Source organism: Heterodontus francisci, chromosome 30 (assembly GCF_036365525.1).
Source record: "Heterodontus francisci isolate sHetFra1 chromosome 30, sHetFra1.hap1, whole genome shotgun sequence".
Taxonomy (NCBI): domain Eukaryota; kingdom Metazoa; phylum Chordata; class Chondrichthyes; order Heterodontiformes; family Heterodontidae; genus Heterodontus; species Heterodontus francisci.
In genome coordinates, this window is record NC_090400.1 from 9,441,153 (window position 1) to 9,465,911 (window position 24,759).

General features: G+C 43.9%; 1 protein-coding gene across 2 annotated transcripts in view; it reads right to left on the bottom strand.

The window, feature by feature from the left end:
• Positions 1–1,935: 1,935 nt before the first annotated feature.
• Positions 1,936–24,759, bottom strand: part of LOC137346465 (sphingosine-1-phosphate transporter SPNS2-like) — a 46,341-nt gene continuing 23,517 nt past the window's right edge. The window contains exon 2 of one of the 2 annotated variants that reach the window (XM_068009917.1): positions 1,936–2,168. In XM_068009917.1, coding sequence (XP_067866018.1) covers positions 2,053–2,168 — 116 coding nt within the window. In that variant the 3' untranslated portion in view covers positions 1,936–2,052. Of the gene's footprint in view, positions 2,169–7,323; positions 7,371–24,759 lie in introns of those variants that run through there. The other variant, XM_068009918.1, reaches the window with a different exon arrangement.

Sequence of the window (24,759 nt, forward strand, 5' to 3'; positions counted from 1 at the left end):
AAAAAGGATTTAATTCAAATCAAGTCTCTTTTTGTGAGTAACTGAAATACACAGTTTGATGCAGTCTTTCTAATTCAGAAGACCCTCTGTCTCCCTTGATGGTACATTTATAATCAATGACTTTACCTGGTGTGGTAAAAGACACTGCAGCCCTGTATGCACTGGTAAAGAAAGTAAGAATGTGCATTTATATAGCACCCTTCACAATCTCAGGACATACCAAGGCACTTTACAGCCAATGAAGTAGTTTTGAAGTGTAGTCACTGTTGTAATGTAGGAAGCACAGCAGCCAATTTACACACAGCACACTACCACAAACAGCAATATGATAATGACCAACAAAATGGTTTTAGTAATGATCATTCAAGGATAAATATTGGCAAGTACACCAAAGAGAACTCCCCTCCCTGTCTTCGAATAGTGCCATGGAATCTTTTATGTCCATCTCAGAGGGCATCGGGGTCCTCGGTTTAACATCTCTTCCAAAAGACAGCACTTCCAAAAGTGCAGCACTCCCTCAGTACTGCACTGGAGTGTCACCGTAGATTATGTGCTCGAGCCTCTGGACTGGAAATTGAATTTATAACCTTGTCACGCAGAAGCCAGAATGCTACCATTGAGCCAAAGCTGATCGGGCATACTCTTATACCCATGATTCTTTAGATGTAATTTCCCGATTTCAGAAGCCAAGGACGTCCCCAATTGGATATGATGATGGGTCTCATAGAAGTTGATTTGACCCTGCTCTTGTTCACCTCCTAGTGGATGGTTCCAGAATGGCAGTCACAAGGTCACTGGATGGCTCCATGGTTTGCCCACTAACCCTTGTGGCCAAGGGTGGTATCAGGGAAACACATTTTAAAAAATAATCCCAAACATGGCCATGATAAAAAGCTTCAGTAACAATTCATGTAGCAAGTTCTTTAGCTCCTACTTTGGCTGCAATACAGGTTAGAATAGACCTCAATTCATTCCAATACTTTTCCCTCTGTTTTGTTTCCACTCAAGGTCACTGGACTCCACTCTCCGTTCTTCCTGGTTCTGATGAGATGGTGGAGGGGGGCAATTTTCCTCCAATCACTAACGACACTGCTGCATGACAACAGGAAATGAGGCATAGCAGAGAGAGGTTGGAGCAACCTTCCCCTCCTGAGGTGCTAAGTGTCCCACTTCTGCCAAGCACACTACCTCACACCCTTCACACATGAACCTTTGTGAACAATGACTTGTAAGGTCACTTTGGGCGGCACAGTGGCGCAGTGGTTAGCACCGCAGCCTCACAGCTCCAGTGACCCGGGTTCAATTCTGGGTACTGCCTGTGTGGAGTTTGCAAGTTCTCCCTGTGTCTGCGTGGGTTTTCTCCGGGTGCTCCGGTTTCCTCCCACAGCCAAAAGACTTGCAGGTTGGTAGGTAAATTGGCCATTATAAATTGTCCCTAGTATAGGTAGGTGGGAGGGGAATATAGGGACAGGTGGGGATGTGGTAGGAATATGGAATTAGTGTAGGATTAGTATAAATGGGTGGTTGATGGTCGGCACAGACTCGGTGGGCCGAAGGGCCTGTTTCAGTGCTGTATCTCTAAACTAAACTAAACTAAGGTGGCTTTGAGCGGCTACTAGTCCTTTGACTCAGTATCAGCCTTCTGATTGTGAGGTGAAGATTGCCTTGCTGCCCTTCAACAGCATTCTGAACACTGCAGCCTTTCAGCTCAATTGCATGATAATTTATCCTTCTGGGTCCAAACGAGAGACAACCGTTGGCCGACGTGTTTCTGTAAAACTCCCCTTTTACAGTTCGATACATGAGGAGAATTAATTGATATGTTCTGCTGATGCTGCCTTCCATGCAGCTTATGTACGCCAGGTGGTGTCCTACTGATTCTATAACTAAGCATCAGTAATAATTTATTGATTGTCTCTTTCATATTTTATTTATTGTAACTTGCTCTGTATTGCTTAAGTACATTTTTTTCGAAGGGTGATCAATCATTTAAGACATAGACAACACAAGGTAAGAAACCAGCTTTGACATACTAGTTGTTGTTATTTGAGGTTATATAATTACAAGATTCCAGGCTTTGCTTGTAGAATCAGCTGCCATCAACACCATGTCAAAGGAAAAAGTCTGCTTATTCCAGAAATTCCCCCGTCTGCTGTTATGCTTTGATCCTAAGGACGATTCAAGGAGATAAATTAATTACAAACCAGAGATGCTTGAGGAAAGAAAAGAAAGAACTTGCATTGTGACCCTTCATGACCCCTGGATCTCCCAAAGCATTTTACAGTCAATGCACTACTTTTTGAAATGTAGTCACTGTTGTAATGCAGGAAAAGCAGCAGCCAATTTGCACACAGCAAGCTCCCATAAAACAGCAATGTGATAATGACCAGATAATCTGTTTCAGCAATGTTAGCTGAGTGATAAATATTGGCCAGGACACTGGGAGAACTCCCCTGTTCTTCAAAATAGTTCCATGGGATCTTTTACATCCACCTGAGAAAGGAGATGGGGCCTCAGTTTAATGTTTCTCTAAAATGATGAAGGAGGATGAAAATCCAATAACAAAGACCCCAGCACATGTTGTAAAAGCTACAGGCAGTTGGTAGCACGACACCCAAGGAGTTGAACCTCTGAGCCATCAGTCTGCCCGTGGGAACTGAAAGATAAACTGGTACCTTGTAATGAAGGCATTAGGTGCACACTTAGCAGACAATATTCAACTGACCGCGTCCATCAGGCGTGACGCAGATGGAATCAGCCTGCTATCCACCCAATGGAAATGGTCTGAGTCCTGAAACCTCTTCATGGAGCAGCTCGCCGGTCAGAAGAGGAGAGAAATCCCATGGCTCCACCATGGAGCCCAGCTGGTGCTGGTAAGATAAGTGTGGGGGTTGGGGAGAGGGGATCCTGGGGCATTAATACTCCTCCTGTCCCCAGAAAAATAATTTTAAGACCTCTATTTTTAACCAGTTTTGTTTGTGAACAGCCTGCAGTGACTCCTTTAAGAATTGTTGGTGAGGTCTCCTAACACCACTACAAGTGGGTGGAGCATTGGTGGCACATGCTTCTCCCACTCATACTTCAAAATTGGATCGGTGCTCTGTTGACATTGTAGGACCCCAACCGGAATGGGCTAATGAAGCTTCTGCCTGGTTCTGTCAGGTGCCTGAGCCGCCCATATCAAGACCCCTACCAAGATGGCAGACCTCAGCCAGAACAGAAAAAGGGAAAAGTACTCCTAAATGGTTAAAATACAATATCAAACAAAATGTTCAACAGTAATGTTCACATTAGTGCGGTAAATATTTCTAATTCTTCTCAGTCTTTGTTCTCGGTTCCTTTTCATGTATGAGATGCTTCCCTTTGTATTTTCAATGACTTGATTTAAATAGTTCATCTCAACAACCCCATACCCAACTCCAAAGGTTATTTCTTCATACAAAACAGACAGACAGATAGCAGCCCCACTTCAACAGGCAGTTCCAAGCAATCATTTACTTTCCCCTCCCATCCTGTCTCCCCTTTGTTTCCCATTCATGTTGTGTACTGTTCTACAGGTATTTCCCAAACAGCAATTCTTCAGGTATAAGCCTGGGCCCCGAGTGGCAGCAGGGATTTGACTGCAGAGGGTACACAGGTGAGCTGTCAGCCTCTGCATGTCTGCCACCTGGCACAAGAAGCAGGAGTGGAAACCTGACCTGTCTCTTTTCCCCTTCCCTAGCTCAAGGGCACTGAGGCCAATTGTGGAACCCAATTGCTGGGACGAGCGAACTCAGGACAGGAACAAGTTGTTTGTAATGGTCAGCACCAGGCTGGGCAGTGCCTTTCCCTAATGACCCAAGTGTTGAAGCTCCTTGAGTGACTGAGAGATATCAGTTGGTCTTTCAATCATGGGGTTCAGTAAAAGGCATGGACTATATAAAGGATGGGCTTGCTGTGTACCTTTTCACTCCAACAAACAAAAACAGAAAACTCTGTAGAAACTAGTAGAGCAAAGAGAAGGGGCAAAAAGCCCAGCATGCCATCCTTGGGTTACAAAATACAATAACCTCCTTTGATGTGGGAATGACTGCGAAACCACAAATGTATTACTGAGTACGGGAAATGGAGATGGGAGCGAGAAACAGGGAAAGAGAAAATGCAAACACACATTAGGCTAACACTGTGGAAACGATACACACCCAAAGCAGCGTACCTTTGTCAGTAACATATAATTTCATGAAGTGCACATCCAAGACAATGGAAAGCAGTCAATAAATGTGAAAGATGGAAGAAGAAGGAAGGGAGAATGAACAGCAGGAAAGGCCTGAACAGGATTCCACCTAATAAGAGACAGAACGCTCCTGGATCGGGACTAGCCAGAAGAGGTGGAAAAGGGAAGACCATCTCAACTCATGCATCTCATTGACAGATGAGATAGCAAGCTGACTCTCCACTGGTGCAGTTGACGTTACCAGCCCATCCCCCTATTGTTTGGGATTATTTGTAAAACTCCCTGTGTCGATGCTGCTCTGTAATATGCCTTAGGGTGTTTCACCCTTTTGATGGTGGCTTCCATTAGGTGACTCGCACTTGCAACTAATGCCACCGGCAGTTTGACAGATTAATGGAATCAATCACACAGACCAGAACAGGCCATCATACCTCCAAAGCAAAGACAAGTGCATAGCTTTCAACACAGCCCATTGGAACCCTAATGTACACAAATGGTGTGATGACAAAGTCTCTCAGGAATGGCACCACCAGATTACAATGCTTGCAAGCCAGATTTCCTTGCCTGTGAACAAGACACTGAAGAAATAGACTGGGGAAATTTTAGGCTGCTGGTGGGGGGGGCGGGGGGTTCTCAATGTCGGGGGAACACAACGCCAAGATCCTCACATCACCTCTTTTCAAGAAGGCCCGCCGAATTTAATGCCAATCAGGCACATAAGTGGAGAGTGGCAGGCCTTCCATAGGAAACAGGATCCTGTTGCTGAAAGTCCTGCCCTTGGAGAGCTGCCAGCCAATCAGAGGCAGGCAGCTGCAGTGCTGGAGATAACCGTCCTGGAGGCCGAGGAGTGTCACTGGACTCAGGCCTCAGGTAGGTCAGGGCGGGAGGGGCCTTGTGGAGTGGAGGTCATGGGGGGAGGGGGGGGCGTGGGTGGAGAGGGGATCAGCAGTAAGGGCAGGGGTGTGGCCCTCAGTGGGGCCCCTCCTTCCCAATGCCGGGTGCCTCATTCAGGTACCGAGTGCCTTTGCACGAGGGACTGCACCTTCCTGGAGCCGGGAAGCAGCCCGCATGGTTTTTCACGCCGTGCTTCCTGTGGGGCGACAGGGCCACCTGTTGCACAGGTAATTGCAGCTGTGGCAGGAAGAGGCCCTTAATTGGGGGTTAATTACCCAGTTAAGGGCCTCAAATGGCGGCGGGGCCTTCACAGGCTTTCCCGCCCAGGACTAAATTTAGGTGGAGGCAGGATTGTGATGGGAAGCCCCCCGACCCTGCCACCATCCCACCAGATTTTATGCTCTCCCTGACTCCAAACCAGCTGCAGGGGAAAGCATAAAATTCTCCTCATTGTCTCTCGTCTATGGTCAAAAGAAGCCTAATTCCTAATGCCAGTCTATGTATATCTTATAAAAATCATCCACAAACAATATCAGCAGCTTTATGTTATTGCTGTACAGGGATATGTACATAGGTAAGGTGGAGGCTTTCTGAACATACAAATTATGGTGGACAGGAAAAGGGCCCATTATTCCATCCAGTCTGTTCAAAATCCTGCAACTCCCTACCTATCAGTATTATGGGAACACCTTCACCACACTGACAGGATTAAGAAGAAAGCTCACTACCACCTTCTAGGGATGAGCAATAAATACCGACCAGCTTTTCCATTGATGTACACATCCCAAGAACGTTTTCTTAAAAAAACACCTTTCACATTTCAATATATGTGCTTTGTTCTAGGATAAGGACAGATGGTGGAGTTTATCTTGTGGGAAATTGTAAGCGATCGAAACTTTATAATATTAAGGACAGTGAGGGACCGTATAGGAACAGGAGGAGTTTGTTCTGCCATTCAACGTGATCATGGCTGGTCTGCGACCTAACTCCATATACTCACCTTTGCCTCATATCCTGAACAAAAATTTATCAATCATCAGCCCTTAACCTTCTAAATTCCAGAGAATACACCCCTAGTTTGTGTAATCTTTCCTTGGAATTTAATCCTTGGAGTCCAGCTATCAATCTGGTAAATCTACACTCACTCCCTCCAAGGCCAATATATCCTTCCTAAGGTGTTGTGCCAGAACTGCTCACAATCACTCTACATGTGGTCTAACCAGGGCTTTGTATAGCTGAAGCATGATTTCTACCCCCTTGTATTCTAGTCCTCGAGACATAAAAGCCTACATTCTATCAGCCTTTTTGATTATTTGCTGTACTCAGTCATGGCATTTTAATGATCTGTGTACCTGGAGCCCCCAAGTCTCTTTGGGTCCCCACTGTTTCTGGCTTTTCACCATTTAGAAAGTACCTTGTTTTATTCTTTTTAGGTCCAAAGTGCCTCACATTTGCCTATATTGAAATCAGTTTGCTACAGTTTCACCCATTCACTAAATTTATTAATATCCCTTTGTAATTTTATGTTTCTATCTATACTGCTTACAATGTCAGATATCTTTTTGTCACCAGCAAATTTGGATATGTGGCTCGCTATCCCATCATCTATGTAGTTAATAAATATGGCGATTAGTTCAGGTTCCAACACAGATCCCTGTGGGACACCACTAGTTACATCCTGATAATTAGAGTACCTGCTCATTATCCCTACTCTATGGGCAGGATTATATTCTGCCCTTGGAGATGGGCACAGAGGTATGGGACAAACAAAATGCAAGGGGTGCTGTTCCTGGTGTTGCCCTGATGTCCTGCCATTTTGTCTGTGGCAGGGAAGGCCAAGAACGGTCCTCCTCCACTGCAATGTTGTGGCGGATGGAGGGACCACCAGCTGAAGCCTGGAGGTTCCTAGAGGGGGGCAGCGGGGGGGGGGGGGGGGCGGTGTTGTCCCTCATTTGGGGGCAATCCAGGCTCCCCGGAGGGCCCCACTGGCAGTGATGGCCACCGCCCCTCCCCCAACCCTCACTAACCACACCCTTCACCCCAATGTCGCAGCTTGCCTGACTGGCTCCAGCAGCCCCGACTCCACTTACCTGTCGCAGGGTCTCCGGCGTCCTCAACACTTAACGGGACGACATCCCCAATGCCAGGCAGTTAATTGACTGCCCGCTGTTAAAAAGAAATGAGGGGTCCGAGTGGTTGCTGGTGAAGAATAGAATTGGCTGTGATGCCCTTCATGGTGGAATATCTTGCCGACACTCACTCCCTAGAATTCAACAAGAGAGCGACTCAGCAAGGTGTTACACAACTGCTGATACACAGTAAGAGGAAAAAAAATGAACAAGTCTAGAGATACCCCAGTATAGATGGATCAACTGTGTTCAAGGTCATTTATATTCAGAGAAAGAGTACAGAACCAGCGGCACAGTGGCGCAGTGGTTAGCACCGCAGCCTCACAGCTCCAGCGACCCAGGTTCAATTCTGGGGACTGCCTGTGTGGAGTTTGCAAGTTCTCCCTGTGTCTGTGTGGGTTTCCTCCGGGTGCTCCGGTTTCCTCCCACAAGCCAAAGACTTGCAGGTTGATAGGTAAATTGGCCATTGTAAATTGCTCCTAGTATAGGTAGGTGGTAGGGAAATATAGGGACAGGTGGGGATGTGGTAGGAATATGGAATTAGGGTAGGATTAGTATAAATGGGTGGTTGATGGTCGGCATAGACTGTTTCAGTGCCATATCTCTAAACTAAACTAAAAACTAAACTAAATATGTAGCAAACATCTGCTTATAAAGCTACCCATCACAACTATCTGTAGACAGATCACTTAAGTATCTGAGTTGGTTGTTGCTGAGATGTTTGATTGCAGCTAAGAATGGAAGTATAAATATTCTGATGAAAGGTCATTGACCTGAAACGTTAACTCTGCTTCACTCTCCACAGATGCTGCCAGACCTGCTGAGCATTTCTAGTTTTTATTTCATATTTCCAGCATCTGCAGTATTTTGCTTTTATTTCATTATATAAACATTCCAAAACTTGTAAGATGTATTTAAATCAGAAGCATCTTCTTGCACATCACACGTCAGGTGGATGACCTGTCAAAAGGTACCCTGACCTACATTTCTCAATCTGGCCTAGCCTGTTGTCACTTTTGTTCATTGCCTGATGCCCTGCTGGGATAGTTTGTGTCGTAGTTTACAGAGAAGGCAATGATTGAAGGCTAAGTGGTCTTCAGTTCCACTGGAGTTATCTCGTGGCTCCCGTCAATGTCCTAGTGAGCAATTACAGATAGAGTCCTAGAAGCAGGTTACATGTCCCCTCCCTACTGGAGCACCATGTATGATATGGGGGGACATGAAAAGGCAAAGGGCAGATAATGTAAAACAAATTAAAGGGTCTAGCTAGCACACGGGGATTTAGTGTCTCTTCCCACCTGGGTCTTTGATTTAAACCCAACCCACATTACTGGAACAGAATGGAAAATAACATTCTGGAATTCAGTATATGAGTCATTTGAGACATGACAAATGGTAATGGATAGAGATTGGATTGCTCCGATTGGTCAACAACTCCAATATTATTGTATGATGCAATTCCAGTTTGTAGAAGTTGACGAGACGGATTTTGGTCTTTTTTGTCCGGTAATTCATATGTTCCGATTGAATCTATTCTTCAATGCATCTCAGATCCTAAGTGAAATGATTTGACCAACACAATGAGCACAAGACCACATCACAGAACTGGCCATAAGATTAGCAGTAATTGTCAACCTCACAGAGAAAACACATAATTAGAATCATAGTCATATACAGCACTGAAACAGGCCCTTTGCCCACCAGGTCTGTGCTGACCAACAACCACCCATTTTATACTAATCCTACATTAATCCCATATTCCCTACCATGTCCCTACACTAGGAGCAATTTACAATGGCCAATTTACCTATCAACCTGCAAGTCTTTGGCTGTGGGAAGAAACCAGAGCACCCGGTGGAAACACACGCGGCCATAGGGAGAACTTGCACAGGCAGTACCCAGAATCGAACCCGGGTTGCTGGAGCTCTGAGGCTGTGGTGCTAACCACTGCGCCACTGTGATACTGGAGAAATATATACTGTCACAGTAGGACATGCTCTTCTGAGTTTGTTTCTAAGGTTGGGACAGAGTCAATGGAGTTTTACTGCGCATTTATGTACCTCTCTAGCAAAGGTAACACCACAAAAACAGATTATATGGTCATTTATCTTATTGCTGTTTGTGGGACCTTGCTGGGCACAAATTGGCTCTTACATCAGTGACTACATTTCAAAAGTTCTTGATTGGCTGTAAAGCACTTCAGGATGTTCTGAGTGTGAACTGTATATTCATTGTTTAATTGTATTCAGGTGGTTGGCATTAACTGGGGATTCACTTGTGCTCCTATGTATAGGAGCAGACTGAAACTGTGGTTGTTGGATTTGGAGGTGCATGTCTGTAATATTTGTCTCTGTAAATAACAGCTTATAAGTGTGTAAAGATAAGGCTCCAGTTCTATCCTTCACCACCTAGTTATCTGAAATTGAACACTGAAGTCATGAAAAACTATAGAAATTGATGTCAACTCTGGGTACCAAAGCTGGTTCACTTTTCAAGGTTAACATCCTTAGTCTTGTTAAAGAAAGACTTGCATTTACATAGCACTTTTCACAACCACAGGATGTCTCAAAACACTTTACAATCAATGAAGTACTTTTGAAGTGTAGTCACCTTTGTAAAATAGGAAATGCAGCAGCCAATTTGTGCATAGCAAGCTCCCACAAACAGCAATGTGATAATGACCAAATTATCTCTTTTTGTGATGTTGGTTGAGTCATAAATATTGGCCAGGAGACCTCACCTGCTCTTCTTTGTAATAGTGGTCGTGGGATCTTTTATGTCCACCTGCGAGGGCAGATGGGGCCTTGGTTAAGCATCTCACCTGACAGAGAGCATTTCCAACAGTGCAGAAATCCCTCAGTACTGGAGCGGGATTTTAACCCACAATGTTCTGACTCAGAGATGAGAGTGCTACCCACTGAGCCACAGATATCACATAAACACAAAACTATCTCTTTCCTTCTCTCTTTCTCTTCACAAGTAACAGGTTAATCTTGAGCAGTAATTCCATTTTCTCTCAACAATAACCTACTTCCTTACTCGTCCATGTAACAATTCAGTGCAAGGCCCACATGACGATTGTGTGGCTGGAATGCAGGAACTGCTTCTGAAATTACTCATTCTTCTCACAATCGCACGCTCACTTACGTATCAAACTCACTTACTGCTGCCACAGTCCAGTCTGCACGCCTGGCATCATCCAGAGGGCAGAGGCCAAAGACAACAACAGGAACATCACTCATTGTTGAAAAATGTATTCACTTCACAGGGTTCACTTATCTTTATTGCCCTAATCTACTTATTGACCTCCTGCTCAATATCAGGTTTAGTACCTAAATGTAACTGATTGATTCAAAATGAAGAAGTGATGAACAGATCAGTGCGATCATCATTAATGGTCATTTTGAGTAGCGCTTTCCCATTACTTCTCTTCCAATTGTATCCTTTCACCTCGGACACAGGGCTCCCGCAGAACACAATCCAGGTGACAATTTTTCATGGATGAAGTTTGACAGCAGCCCCATTTCTGCCCCCATCACATCAACTTTCCAGGACAGTAATCAGAAGTGGCTGATTTCCCCCTCCCGGCCTAGAGACTGAACCCATTTGTGGCCACTCCAGATGACGTCAACTAATTCACTATAAACCAGGCATCAAATTGGGCCCTTGCTGATTTGTACAGTTCAGTTCCACACTGGGTTGTGTATTTAACCAACGGACTCAGCCACTGAATCAAGAGCACCTCAAGCAGCTTTCAATTAAATGAATAGGGGAGAAATGTCTAAAAACTTATTTTGCCTACAGCTACTGAATCTATTGCAGCTACAGGACAATCCAAAAAAATCATACACATCTTCTCATTCACATGTAAATGTTCACACTAGAACTGTCAGTCCCACACAGACGCACAAACACACACACGCTGACAGGTAACCTCACACTCACATACAAGCATATATACTCACACACATTCACCAGCCTATCAGTGAATGATTACTGCCCCTGCAATGACGTTCTTCACAGGTTTATTCAGCAATGGTTCCATATATCACTTAGCATAAAAAGACAAAGGATTATGACCATGTTCTGTGTCCAACTGCTCTGCTTTCAGACTTGAGCAACAGAATGCTTGTCTCAGCTTGCTCTTTACAATCAATACATTGTTAGAAAGAGCTGGTTTTTCACCTGCACTCATATTGTAATAACATTGTTTCAGAACAAACTACTAACATAGCTCAACTAACACTGGAGAGGGATCTACATTTACCCCTCTCCCCACCAGTGAAATAAACAGTTACCCCACTCCCCACCTGTGAAAGATACAATTACCCCTCTCCCCACCTGTGAAATATACAATTACCCCCTCCCCACCTTTGAAATATACAATTACCTCCCCCCCCCACCTGTGAAATATACAGTTACCCCTCTCCCCACCTGTGTAATATACAATTACCCCCACCCCACCTATGAAATATACAAGTACCCCCTCCCCAGCTGTGAAATATACAATTACTCCTCTTGCCACCTGTGAAATATACAATTACCCCCTCTCCCCACCTGTGTAATATACAATTACCCCCTCCCCACCTATGAAATATACAAGTAACCCCTCCCCACCTGTGAAATATACAATTACTCCTCTCGCCACCTGTGAAATATACAATTACCCCCTCTCCCCACCTGTGTAATATACATTTACCCCCTCCCACCTGTGAAACACACAATTAAGTCCTCTCCCCACCTGTGAAACATACAATTATCTCCTCTCCCCACCTGTGAAATATACAATAGCCCGCCTCCCCACCTTTGAAATATTCAATTACTCCTCTCCCCACCTTTGAAATAGACAATGGCCTCCCTCCCCACCTAATGAAATATACAATCACCCCTCGCCCCACCTGTGAAATACACAATTACTCCTCTCCCCACCTATAAAATATACAATTACCCCCTCCCCACCTATGAAATATACAATGACCCCCTCCCCACCTGTGAAATATACAGTTACCCCTCTCCCCACCTGTGTAATATACAATTACCCCCTCCCCATTGTTGAAATATACAATTACCCCCTCCCCACCTATGAAATATACAATAACTCCCTCCCCACCTGTGAAATATATAATTACTCCTCTCCTCACCTATGAAATATACAATTACTCCTCTCCTCACCTATGAAATCTACAATTACCCCTCTCCCCACCTATGAAATCTACAATTACCCCTCTCCCCACCTATGAAATCTACAATTACCCCTCTCCCCACCTATGAAATAAACAATTAACCCCCCTTCCCCACCTATGAAATATACAATTACCCCTTTACCCACCTATGAAATGTATAATTACCCCCTCCCCACCTATGAAATGTACAATTACCCCCTCCCCACCTATGAAATATACAATTACCCCCTCCCCACCTTTGAAATATACAATTACCCCCTCCCCAACTATGAAATGTACAATTACCCCCTCCCCACCTGTGAAATATACAGTTACCCTCTCCCCACCTGTGTAATATACAATTACCCCCTCCCCATTATTGAAATATACAATTACCCCCTCCCCACCTGTGAAATATATAATTACTCCTCTCCTCACCTATGAAATCGACAATTACCCCCCTCCGCACCTACGAAATATACAATTACCCCTCTCCTCACCAATGAAATCTACAATTACGCCTCTCCCCACCGATTAAATAAACAATTACCCCCCCCTCCCCACCTATGAAATATACAATTACCCCTTTACCCACCTATGAAATGTATAATTACCCCCTCCCCACCTATGAAATGTACAATTACCCACTCACCAGCTATGAAATATACAATTACCTCCTCCCCACCTGTGAAATATACAATTACTCCTATCCCCACCCGTAAAATATGCAATTACCCCCTCCCCACTTATGAACTGTACAATTACTCCCTCCCCACCTGTGAAATATACAGTTACCCCCTCCCCACCTTTGAAATATACAATTACCCCCTCTCCACCTTTGAAATATACAATTACCCCCTCTCCACCTTTGAAATATACAATTACCCCCTCCCCACCTTTGAAATGTACAATAACCCCATTTCCCAACTATGAAATGTACAATTACCCCCTCCCCACCTGTGAAATGTACAGTTAACCCATTCCCCACCTGTGTAATATACAATTACCCCCTCCCCATTATTGAAATATACAATTACCCCTCCCCACCTTTGTAATATACAATTACCTTTCTCCCCACCTGTGAAATATACAATTACTCCTATCCCCACCAGTAAAATATGCAATTACCCCCCTCCCCACCTATGACATGTACAACTAACCCCTCCCCACCTGTGAAATTTACAATTACCCCTCTTCCCACCTGTGTAACATACAATTACCCCCTCCCCACCTTTGAAATATACAATTTACCCCCTCCCCACCTATGAAATGTACAATAACCCCTCCCCACCTGTGAAATATACAGTTACCCCTCTTCCCATCTGTGAAATATACAATTACCCCCTCCCTACCTGTGAAAATACAATTACTCCTCTCGCCACCTGTGAAATATACAATTACCCCCTCCTCACCTTTGAAATATTCAATTACTCCTCTCCCCACCTTTGAAATATACAATTACCTCCCCCCCACCTGTGAAATATACAGTTACCCCTCTCCCCACCTGTGTAATATACAATTACACCCTCCCCACCTTTGAAATATACAATTACCCCCTCCCCACCTGTGAAATATACAATTACTCCTCTCGCCACCTGTGAAATATACAATTACCTCCTTCCCCATCTGTGAAATATACAGTTACCCCTCTGCCCATCTGTGTAATATAAATTACCCCCTCCCACCTTTGAAATATACAATTACCCCCTCCACACGTCGGAAAGATACAATTACCCCCTCCCCACCTGTGAAACATACAATTAAGTCCTCTCCCCTCCTGTGAAATATACAATTATCTCCTCTCCCCACCTGTGAAAAAGACAGTTACCCCTCTCCCCACCTGCGTAATATACAATTACCCCCTCCCCAGCCTTTGAAATATACAATTACCCCTCTCCCCACTTTTGAAATATACAATTACTTCCCTCCCGACATAATGAAATATACAATAGCCCCCCTCCCCACCTTTGAAATATTCAATTACCCCTCCCCACGTCTGAAATAGACAATTACCCCTCTCCCCACCTGTGAAATATATAATTACTCCTCTCCTTACCTATGAAATCTACAATTACCCCTCTCCCCACCTATGAAATCTACAATTACCCCTCTCCCCACCTATGAAATCTACAATTATCCCTCTCCCCACCTATGAAATAAACAATTACCCTTTACCCACCTATGAAATGTATAATTAACCCCTCACCAGCTATGAAATATACAATTACCTCCTCCCCACCTGTGAAATATACAATTACTCCTGTCCCCACCCGTAAAATATGCAATTACCCCCCTCCCCACCTATGAACTGTACAATTACTCCCTCCCCACCTGTGAAATATACAGTTACCCCCTCCCCACCTTTGAAATATACAATTACCCCCTCTCCACATTTGAAATATACAGTTACCCCCTCCACACCTTTGAAATATACAATTACACCCCTCCCAACGATGAAATGTACAATTAACCCCTCCCCACCTGTGAAATATACAGTTACCCCTCTCCCCACCTGGGTAATATACAATTACACCCTCCCCATTATTGAAATATACAATTACCCCTTCCCCACCTATGAAATATACAATGACCACCTCCCCACCTGTGAAATATATAATTACTCCTCTCCTCACCTATGAAATATACAATTACCCCTCTCCCCACCTTTGAAATATACAATTACCCCTCTCCTCACCTATGAAATCTACAATTACGCCTCTCCCCACCTATGAAATGTATAATTACCCCCTCCCCACCTGTGAAATGTACAGTTACTCCTCTCCCCACCTGTGAAATGTATAATTACTCCTCCCCACCGCGTAAATATGCAATTACCCCCCTCCCCACTTATGAACTGTACAATTACTCCCTCCCCACCTGTGAAATATACAGTTACCCCTCTCCCACCTGTGTAATATACAATTTACCCCTCCCCCCACCTTTGAAATATACAATTACCCCCTCCCCACCTTTGAAATATACAATTACCCCCTCCCCACCTTTGAAATATACAATTACCCCCCTCCCACCTTTGAAATATACAATTACCCCTCTCCCCACCTATGAAATATACAAGTACCCCCTCCCCACCTGTGAAATATACAATTACCCCCTCCCCACCTATGAAATATACAAGTACCCCCTCCCCACCTGTGAAATATACAATTTCCCCCTCCCCACCTGTGAAATATACAAGTACCCCCTCCCCACCTGTGAAATATACAATTACCCCCTCCCCACCTATGAAATATACAAGTACCCCCTCCCCACCTGTGAAATATACAATTACTCCTCTCCCCAGCTGTGAAATATACAATTACTCCTCTCGCCACCTGTGAAATATACAATTACCCCTCTCCCCACCTGTGTAATATACAATTACCCCCCTCCCCACCTATGAATATGCAAGTAACCCCTCCCCACCTGTGAAATATACAATTACTCCTCTCGCCACTGTGAAAATATACAATTACCCCTCTCCCCACCTGTGTAATATACAATTACCCCCTCCCACCTGTGAAACACACAATTAAGTCCTCTCCCCACCTGTGAAACATACAATTATCTCCTCTCCCGACCTGTGAAATATACAATAGCCACCCTCCCCACCTTTGAAACTATTCAATTACTCCTCTCCCCACCTTTGAAATAGACAATGACCTCTCTCCCCACCTAATGAAATATACAATCACCCTCGCCCCACCTGTGAAATACACAATTACTCCTCTCCACCACCTATAAAATATACAATTACCCCCTCCCCACCTATGAAATATACAATGACCCCCTCCCCACCTGTGAAATATACAGTTACCCCTCTCCCCACCTGTGTAATATACAATTACCCCTCCCCATTGTTGAAATATACAATTACCCCTCCCCACCTATGAAAAATACAATGACTCCCTCCCCACCTGTGAAATATATAATTACTCTCTCCTCACCTATGAAATATACAATTACTCCTCTCCTCACCTATGAAATCTACAATTACCCTCTCCCCACCTATGAAATATACAATTACCCCTCTCCTCACCTATGAAATCTACAATTACCCCTCTCCCCACCTATGAAATAAACAATTAACCCCCCTTTCCCCACCTATGAAATATACAATTACCCCTTTTTCCACTATGAAATGTATAATTACCCCCTCCCCACCTATGAAATGTACAATTACCCCTCACCAGCTATGAATATACAATTACCCCTCTCCACCTTGAAATATACAATTACCCCCTCCCCACCTTTGAAATATACAATTACCCCTCTCCACCTTTGAAATATACAATTACCCCCTCCCCCACCTTTGAAATATACAATTACACCCCCTCCCCAACTATGAAAATGTACAATTACCCCCTCCCCACCTGTGAAATATAGTTACCCCTCTCCCCACATGTGTAATATACAATTACCCCCTCCCCATTATTGAAATATACAATTACCCCTTCCCCACCTATGAAATATACAATGACCCCTCCGCACCTATGAAATATACAATTACCCCTCTCCTCACCTATGAAAGTCTACAATCTACGCCCTCCCCACCTTTGAAATATACAATTACCCCCTCCCCACCTGTGAAATATACAATTACTCCTCTCGCCACCTGTGAAATATACAATTACCCCCTCTCCCCACCTGTGAAATATACAATTACCTCCTTCCCCATCTGTGAAATATACAGTTACCCCTCTGCCCATCTGTGTAATATAAATTACCCCCTCCACCTTTGAAATATACAATTACCCCCTCCACACGTCGGAAAGATACAATTACCCCTCCCCACCTGTGTGAAACATACAATTAAGTCCTCTCCCCTCCTGTGAAATATACAATTATCTCCTCTCCCCACCTGTGAAAAAGACAGTTACCCCTCTCCCCACCTGCGTAATATACAATTACCCCCTCCCAGCCTTTGAAATATACAATTACCCCCTCTCCCCACTTTTGAAATATACAATTACTTCCCTCCCGACCTAATGAAATATACAATAGCCCCCCTCCCCACCTTTGAAATATTCAATTATTCCTCTCCCCACCTGTGAAATACACAATTACTCCTCTCCCCACCTATGAAATATACAATTACCACTCATCACCTGTGAAATATACAATTACCCCTCCCCACGTCTGAAATAGACAATTACCCCTCTCCCCACCTGTGAAATATATAATTACTCCTCTCCTTACCTATGAATCTACAATTAACCCCTCTCCCCACCTATGAAATCTACAATTACCCCTCTCCCCACCTATGAAATCTACAATTATCCCTCTCCCCACCTATGAATAAACAATTACCCCTTTACCCACCTATGAAATGTATAATTACCCCCTCACCAGCTATGAAATATACAATTACCTCCTCCCACCTGTGAAATATACAATTACTCCTGGTCCCCCACCCGTAAAATATGCAATTACCCCCTCCCCACCTATGAACTGTACAATTACTCCCTCCCCACCTGTGAAATATACAGTTACCCCCTCCCCACCTTTGAAATATACAATTACCCCCTCTCCACATTTGAAATATACAGTTACCCCCCTCCCCACCTTTGAAATATACAATTACACCCCTCCCCAACGATGAAATGTACAATTAACCCCTCCCCACCTGTGAAATATACAGTTACCCCTCTCCCCACCTGGGTAATATACAATTACACCCTCCCCCATTATTGAAATATACAATTACCCCTTCCCCACCTATGAAATATACAATGACCACCTCCCCACCTGTGAAATATATAATTACTCCTCTCCTCACCTATGAAATATACAATTACCCCTCTCCCCACCTTTGAAATATACAATTACCCCTCTCCTCACCTATGAAATCTACAATTACGCCTCTCCCCACCTATGAAATGTATAATTACCCCCTCCCCACCTGTGAAATGTACAGTTACTCTCTCCCCACCTGTGAAATGTATAATTACCTCCTCCCCACCCGTAAAATATGCAATTACCCCCCTCCCCACTTATGAACTGTACAATTACTCCCTCCCCACCTGTGAAATATACAGTTACCCCTCTCCCCACCTGTGTAATATACAATTACCCCTCCCCCACTTTGAAATATACAATTACCCCCTCCCCACCTTTGAAATATACAATTACCCCCTCCCCACCTTTGAATATACAATTACCCCCCTCCCCACCTTTGAAATATACAATTACCCTCTCCCCACCTATGAAATATACAAGTACCCCCTCCCCACCTGTGAAATATACAATTACCCCCTCCCACCCTATGAAATATACAAGTAACCCCTCCCCACCTGTGAAATATACAATTTCCCCCTCCCCACCTGTGAAATATACAAGACCCCCTCCCCACCTGTGAAATATACAATTACCCCCTCCCCACCTATGAAATATACAAGTACCCCCTCCCCACCTGTGAAATATACAATTACTCCTCTCCCCAGCTGTGAAATATACAATTACTCCTCTCGCCACCTGTGAAATATACAATTACCCCCTCTACCCCACCTGTGTAATATACAATTACCCCCTCCCCACCTATGAAATATGCAAGTACCCCCTCCCCACCTGTGAAATATACAATTCCTCCTCTCGCCACCTGTGAAATATACAATTACCCCCTCTCCCCACCTGTGTAATATACAATTACCCCCTCCCACCTGTGAAACACACAATTAAGTCCTCTCCCCACCTGTGAAACATACAATTATCTCCTCTCCCCACCTGTGAAATATACAATAGCCACCCTCCCCACTTTGAAATATTCAATTACTCCTCTCCCCACCTTTGAATAGACAATGACCTCTCTCCCCACCTAATGAAATATACAATCACCCTCGCCCCACCTGTGAAATACACAATTACTCCTCTCCCACCTATAAAATATACAATTACCCCCTCCCCACCTATGAAATATACAATGACCCCCTCCCCACCTGTGAAATATACAGTTACCCCTCTCCCCACCTGTGTAATATACAATTACCCCCTCCCCATTGTTGAAATATGACAATTACCCCCTCCCCACCTATGAAATATACAATGACTCCTCCCCACCTGTGAAATATATAATTACTCCTCTCCTCACCTATGAAATATACAATTACTCCTCTCCTCACCTATGAAATCTACAATTACCCTCTCCCCACCTATGAAATATACAATTACCCTCTCCTCACCTATGAAATCTACAATTACCCCTCTCCCCACCTATGAAATAAACAATTAACCCCCCTTCCCCACCTATGAAATATACAATTACCCCTCTTTTCCACCTATGAAATGTATAATTACCCCCTCCCCACCTATGAAATGTACAATTACCCCCTCACCAGCTATGAAATATACAATTACCCCCTCTCCACCTTTGAAATATACAATTACCCCCTCCCCACCTTTGAAATATACAATTACCCCTCTCCACCTTTGAAATATACAATTACCCCCTCCCCACCTTTGAAATATACAATTACACCCCTCCCCAACTATGAAATGTACAATTACCCCCTCCCCACCTGTGAAATATAGTTACCCCTCTCCCACATGTGTAATATACAATTACCCCCTCCCCATTATTGAAATATACAATTACCCCTTCCCCACTATGAAATATACAATGACCCCTCACGCACCTATGAAATATACAATTACCCCTCTCCTCACCTATGAAATCTACAATTACGCCTCTCCCCACCGATTAAATAAACAATTACCCCCCCCTCCCCACCTATGAAATATCAATTACCCTTTACCACCTATGAAATGTATAATTAACCCCTCCCCACCTATGAAATGTACAATTACCCACTCACCAGCTATGAATTATACAATTACCTCCTCCCCACCTGTGAAATATACAATTACTCCTATCCCCACCCGTAAAATATGCAATTACCCCTCTCCCACCTTATGAACTGTACAATTACTCCCTCACCACCTGTGATATATACAGTTACCCCTCCCCACCTTTGAAATATACAATTACCCCTCTCTCCACCTTTGAAATATACAATTACCCCCTCCCCACCTTTGAAATATACAATAACCCCTTTCCAACTATGAAATGTACAATTACCCCTCCCCACCTGTGAAATGTACAGTTAACCATTCCCCACCTGTGCAATATACAATTACCCCCTCCCCCATTATTGAAATATACAATTACCCCCTCCCACCTTTGTAATATACAATTACCCCTCTCCTCACCTGTGAAATATACAATTACTCCTATCCCCACCCGTAAAATATGCAATTACCCCCTCCCACCTATGAAATGTACAATTAACCCCTCCCCACCTGTGAAATTTACAGTTACCCATCTGCCCACCTGTGTAACATACAATTACCCCCCTCCCCACCTTTGAAATATACAATTTACCCCCTCCCCAGCCTATGAAATGTACAATAACCCCTCCCCACCTGTGAAATATACAGTTACCCCTCTTCCCATCTGTGAAATATACAATTACCCCCTCCCCACCTTTGAAATATACAATTGCCCCCTCCCTACCTGTGAAAATACAATTACTCCTCTCGCCATCTGTGAAATATACAATTACCCCCTCCCCACCTTTGAAATATTCAATTACTCCTCTCCCCACCTTTGAAATATTCAATTACCTCCCCCCATCTGTGAAATATACAGTTACCCCTCTCCTCCTGTGTAATATACAATTACACCCTCCCCACCTTTGAAATATACAATTACCCCCTCCCCACCTGTGAAATATACAATTACCCCTCTCGCCACCTGTGAAATATGCAATTACCCCTCTCCCCACCTGTGAAATATACAATTACCTCCTTCCCCATCTGTGAAATATACAGTTACCCTCTGCCCATCTGTGTAATATAAATTACCCCCTCCCACCTTACAAATATACAATTACCCCCTCCACACGTCGGAAAGATACAATTACCCCTCCCCACCTGTGAAACATACAATTAAGTCCTCTCCCCTCCTGTGAAATATACAATTATCTCCTCTCCCCACCTGTGAAATATACAATAGCCCCCCACCCCACATTTGAAATATACAATGACCTCCCTCCCCACCTAATGAAATATACAATCACCCCACGGCCCCACCTGTGAAATACACAATTACTCCTCTCCCACCTATGAAATATTACAATTACCCCTCACCACTTGTGAAATATACATTTACTCCTCTCACCTTTGAAATATACAATTACCCCCTCCCCACGTCTGAAAGATACAATTACCCCTCCCCACCTGTGAAACATACAATTAAGTCCTCTCCCCACCTGTGAAATATACAATTATCTCCTCATCCCCACCTGTGAAATATACAATACCCCCTCCCAGCCTTTGAAATATACAATTACCCCTCTCCCCACTTTTGAAATATTAAATTATTCCTCTCACCACCTGTGAAATACTCAATTACTCCTCTCCCCACCTATGAAATATACAATTACCACTCATCACCTGTGAAATATACAATTACCCCTCCCCACGTCTGAAATAGACAATTACCCCTCTCCCCACCTGTGAAATATATAATTACTCCTCTCCTTTACCTATGAAATCTACAATTACCCCTCTCCCCACCTATGAAATCTACAATTACCCCTCTCCCCACCTATGATTACAATTACCCCCACCCACCTATGAATAACAATTACCCCCCCACATATCAAATATACAATTACCCCTTTACCCACCTATGAAATGTATAATTACCCCCTCACCAGCTATGAAATATACAATTACCTCCTCCCCACCTATGAAATATACAATTACCTCCTCCCCACCTGTGAAATATACAATTACTCCTGTCCCCACCCGTAAAATATGCAATTACCCCTCTCCCCATTTATGAACTGTACAATTACTCCCTCCCCACCTGTGAAATATACAGTTACCCTCTCCCCACCTTTGAAATATACAGTTACCCCCTCTCCACCTTTGAAATATACAGTTACCCCCTCCCCACCTTTGAAATATACAATTACACCCCTCCCCAACGATGAAATGTACAATTACCCCTCCCCACTGTGAAATATACAGTTACCCCTCTCCCCACCTGGGTAATATACAATTACCCCCTCCCCATTATTGAAATATACAATTACCCCTCCCCACCTTTGAAATATACAATTTCCCCTCTACCACCTATGAAATATACAATTACCCTCTCCCCACCTGTGAAATATACAATTACCTTTCTCCCCACCTATGAAATGTACAATTACCCCCTCCCCACCTGTGAAATATACAGTTACCCTCTCCCCACCTGTGTAATATACAATTACCCCCTCCCAACTTTGAAATATACAATTACCCCCTCCCTACCTGTGAAATATACAATTACCTTTCTCCCCATCTGTGAAATATACAATTACTCCTATCCCCACCCGTAAAATATGCAATTAGCCCCCTCCCCACCTATGAAATGTACAATTACCCCTCCCCACCTGTGAAATTTACAGCTACCCCTCTCCCCACCTGTGTAATATACAATTACCCCTCCCCACCTTTGAAATATACAATTTACCCCCTCCCCACCTATGAAATGTACAATTACCCCCTCCCCACCTGTGAAATATACAGATACCCCTCTCCCCACCTGTGAAATATACAATTACCCCTCCCCACCTTTGAAATATTCAATTAGTCCTCTCCCCACCTTTGAAATATACAATTACCTCCCCCCACCTGTGAAATATACAGTTACCCTCTCCCCACCTGTGTAATATACAATTACCCCCTCCCCACCTATGAAATATACAATTACACCCTCCACACCTTTGAAATATACAATTACCCCCTCCCCACCTATGAAATGTACAATTACCCCTCCCCACCTGTGAAATATACAGATACCCCTCTCCCACCTGTGTAATATACAATTACCCCCTCCCCACCTATGAAATATACAATTACACCCTCCACACCTTTGAAATATACAATTACCCCCTCCCCACCTATGAAATATACAATTTACCCCCTCCCCACCTATGAAATGTACAATTACCCCCTCCCCACCTGTGAAATATACAGATACCCCTCTCCCCACCTGTGAAATATACAATTACCCCCGTCCCCACACTTGAAATATTCAATGACTCCTCTCCCCACCTTTGAAATATACAATTACCTCCCACCCCCACCTGTGAAATATACAGTTACCCCTCTCCCCACCTGTGTAATATACAATTACCCCCTCCCACCTATGAAATATACAATTATAACCCTCCACACCTTTGAAATATACAATTACCCCCTCCCCACCTGTGAAATATACAATTACTCCTCTCGCCACCTGTGAAATATACAATTACTCCTCTCCCCACCTTTGAAATATACAATTACCCCTCTCCCCACTCGTGAAATATACAATTACCCCCTCTCCCCACCTGTGAAATATACAATTACCTCCTTCCCATCTGTGAAATATACAGTTACCCCTCTGCCCATCTGTGTAATATACAATTACCCCCTCCCACCTGTGAAACACACAATTACTCCTCTCCCCACCTATAAAATATACAATTACCCCCTCCCCACCTATGAAATATACAATGACCCCCTCCCCACCTGTGAAATATACAGTAACCCTGCTCCCCACCTGTGTAATATACAATTACCCCCTCCCCATTGTTGAAATATACAATTACCCCCTCCCCACCTATGAAATATACAATGACTCCCTCCCCACCTGTGAAATATATAATTACTCCTCTCCTCACCTATGAAATATACAATTACTCCTCTCCTCACCTATGAAATCTACAATTACCCCTCTCCCCACCTATGAAATATACAATTACCCCTCTCCTCACCTATGAAATCTACAATTACCCCTCTCCCCACCTATGAAATAAACAATTAACCCCCTTCCCCACCTATGAAATATACAATTACCCCTTTTTCCACCTATGAAATGTATAATTACCCCTCCCCACCTATGAAATGTACAATTACCCCTCACCAGCTATGAAATATACAATTACCCCCTCTCCACCTTTGAAATATACAATTACCCCCTCCCCACCTTTGAAATATACAATTACCCCCTCTCCACCTTTGAAATATACAATTACCCCCTCCCCACCTTTGAAATATACAATTACACCCCTCCCCAACTATGAAATGTACAATTACCCCCTCCCCACCTGTGAAATATAGTTACCCCTCTCCCCACATGTGTAATATACAATTACCCCCTCCCCATTATTGAAATATACAATTACCCCTTCCCCACCTATGAAATATACAATGACCCCCTCCGCACCTATGAAATATACAATTACCCCTCTCCTCACCTATGAAATCTACAATTACGCCCTCCCCACCTTTGAAATATACAATTACCCCTCCCCACCTGTGAAATATACAA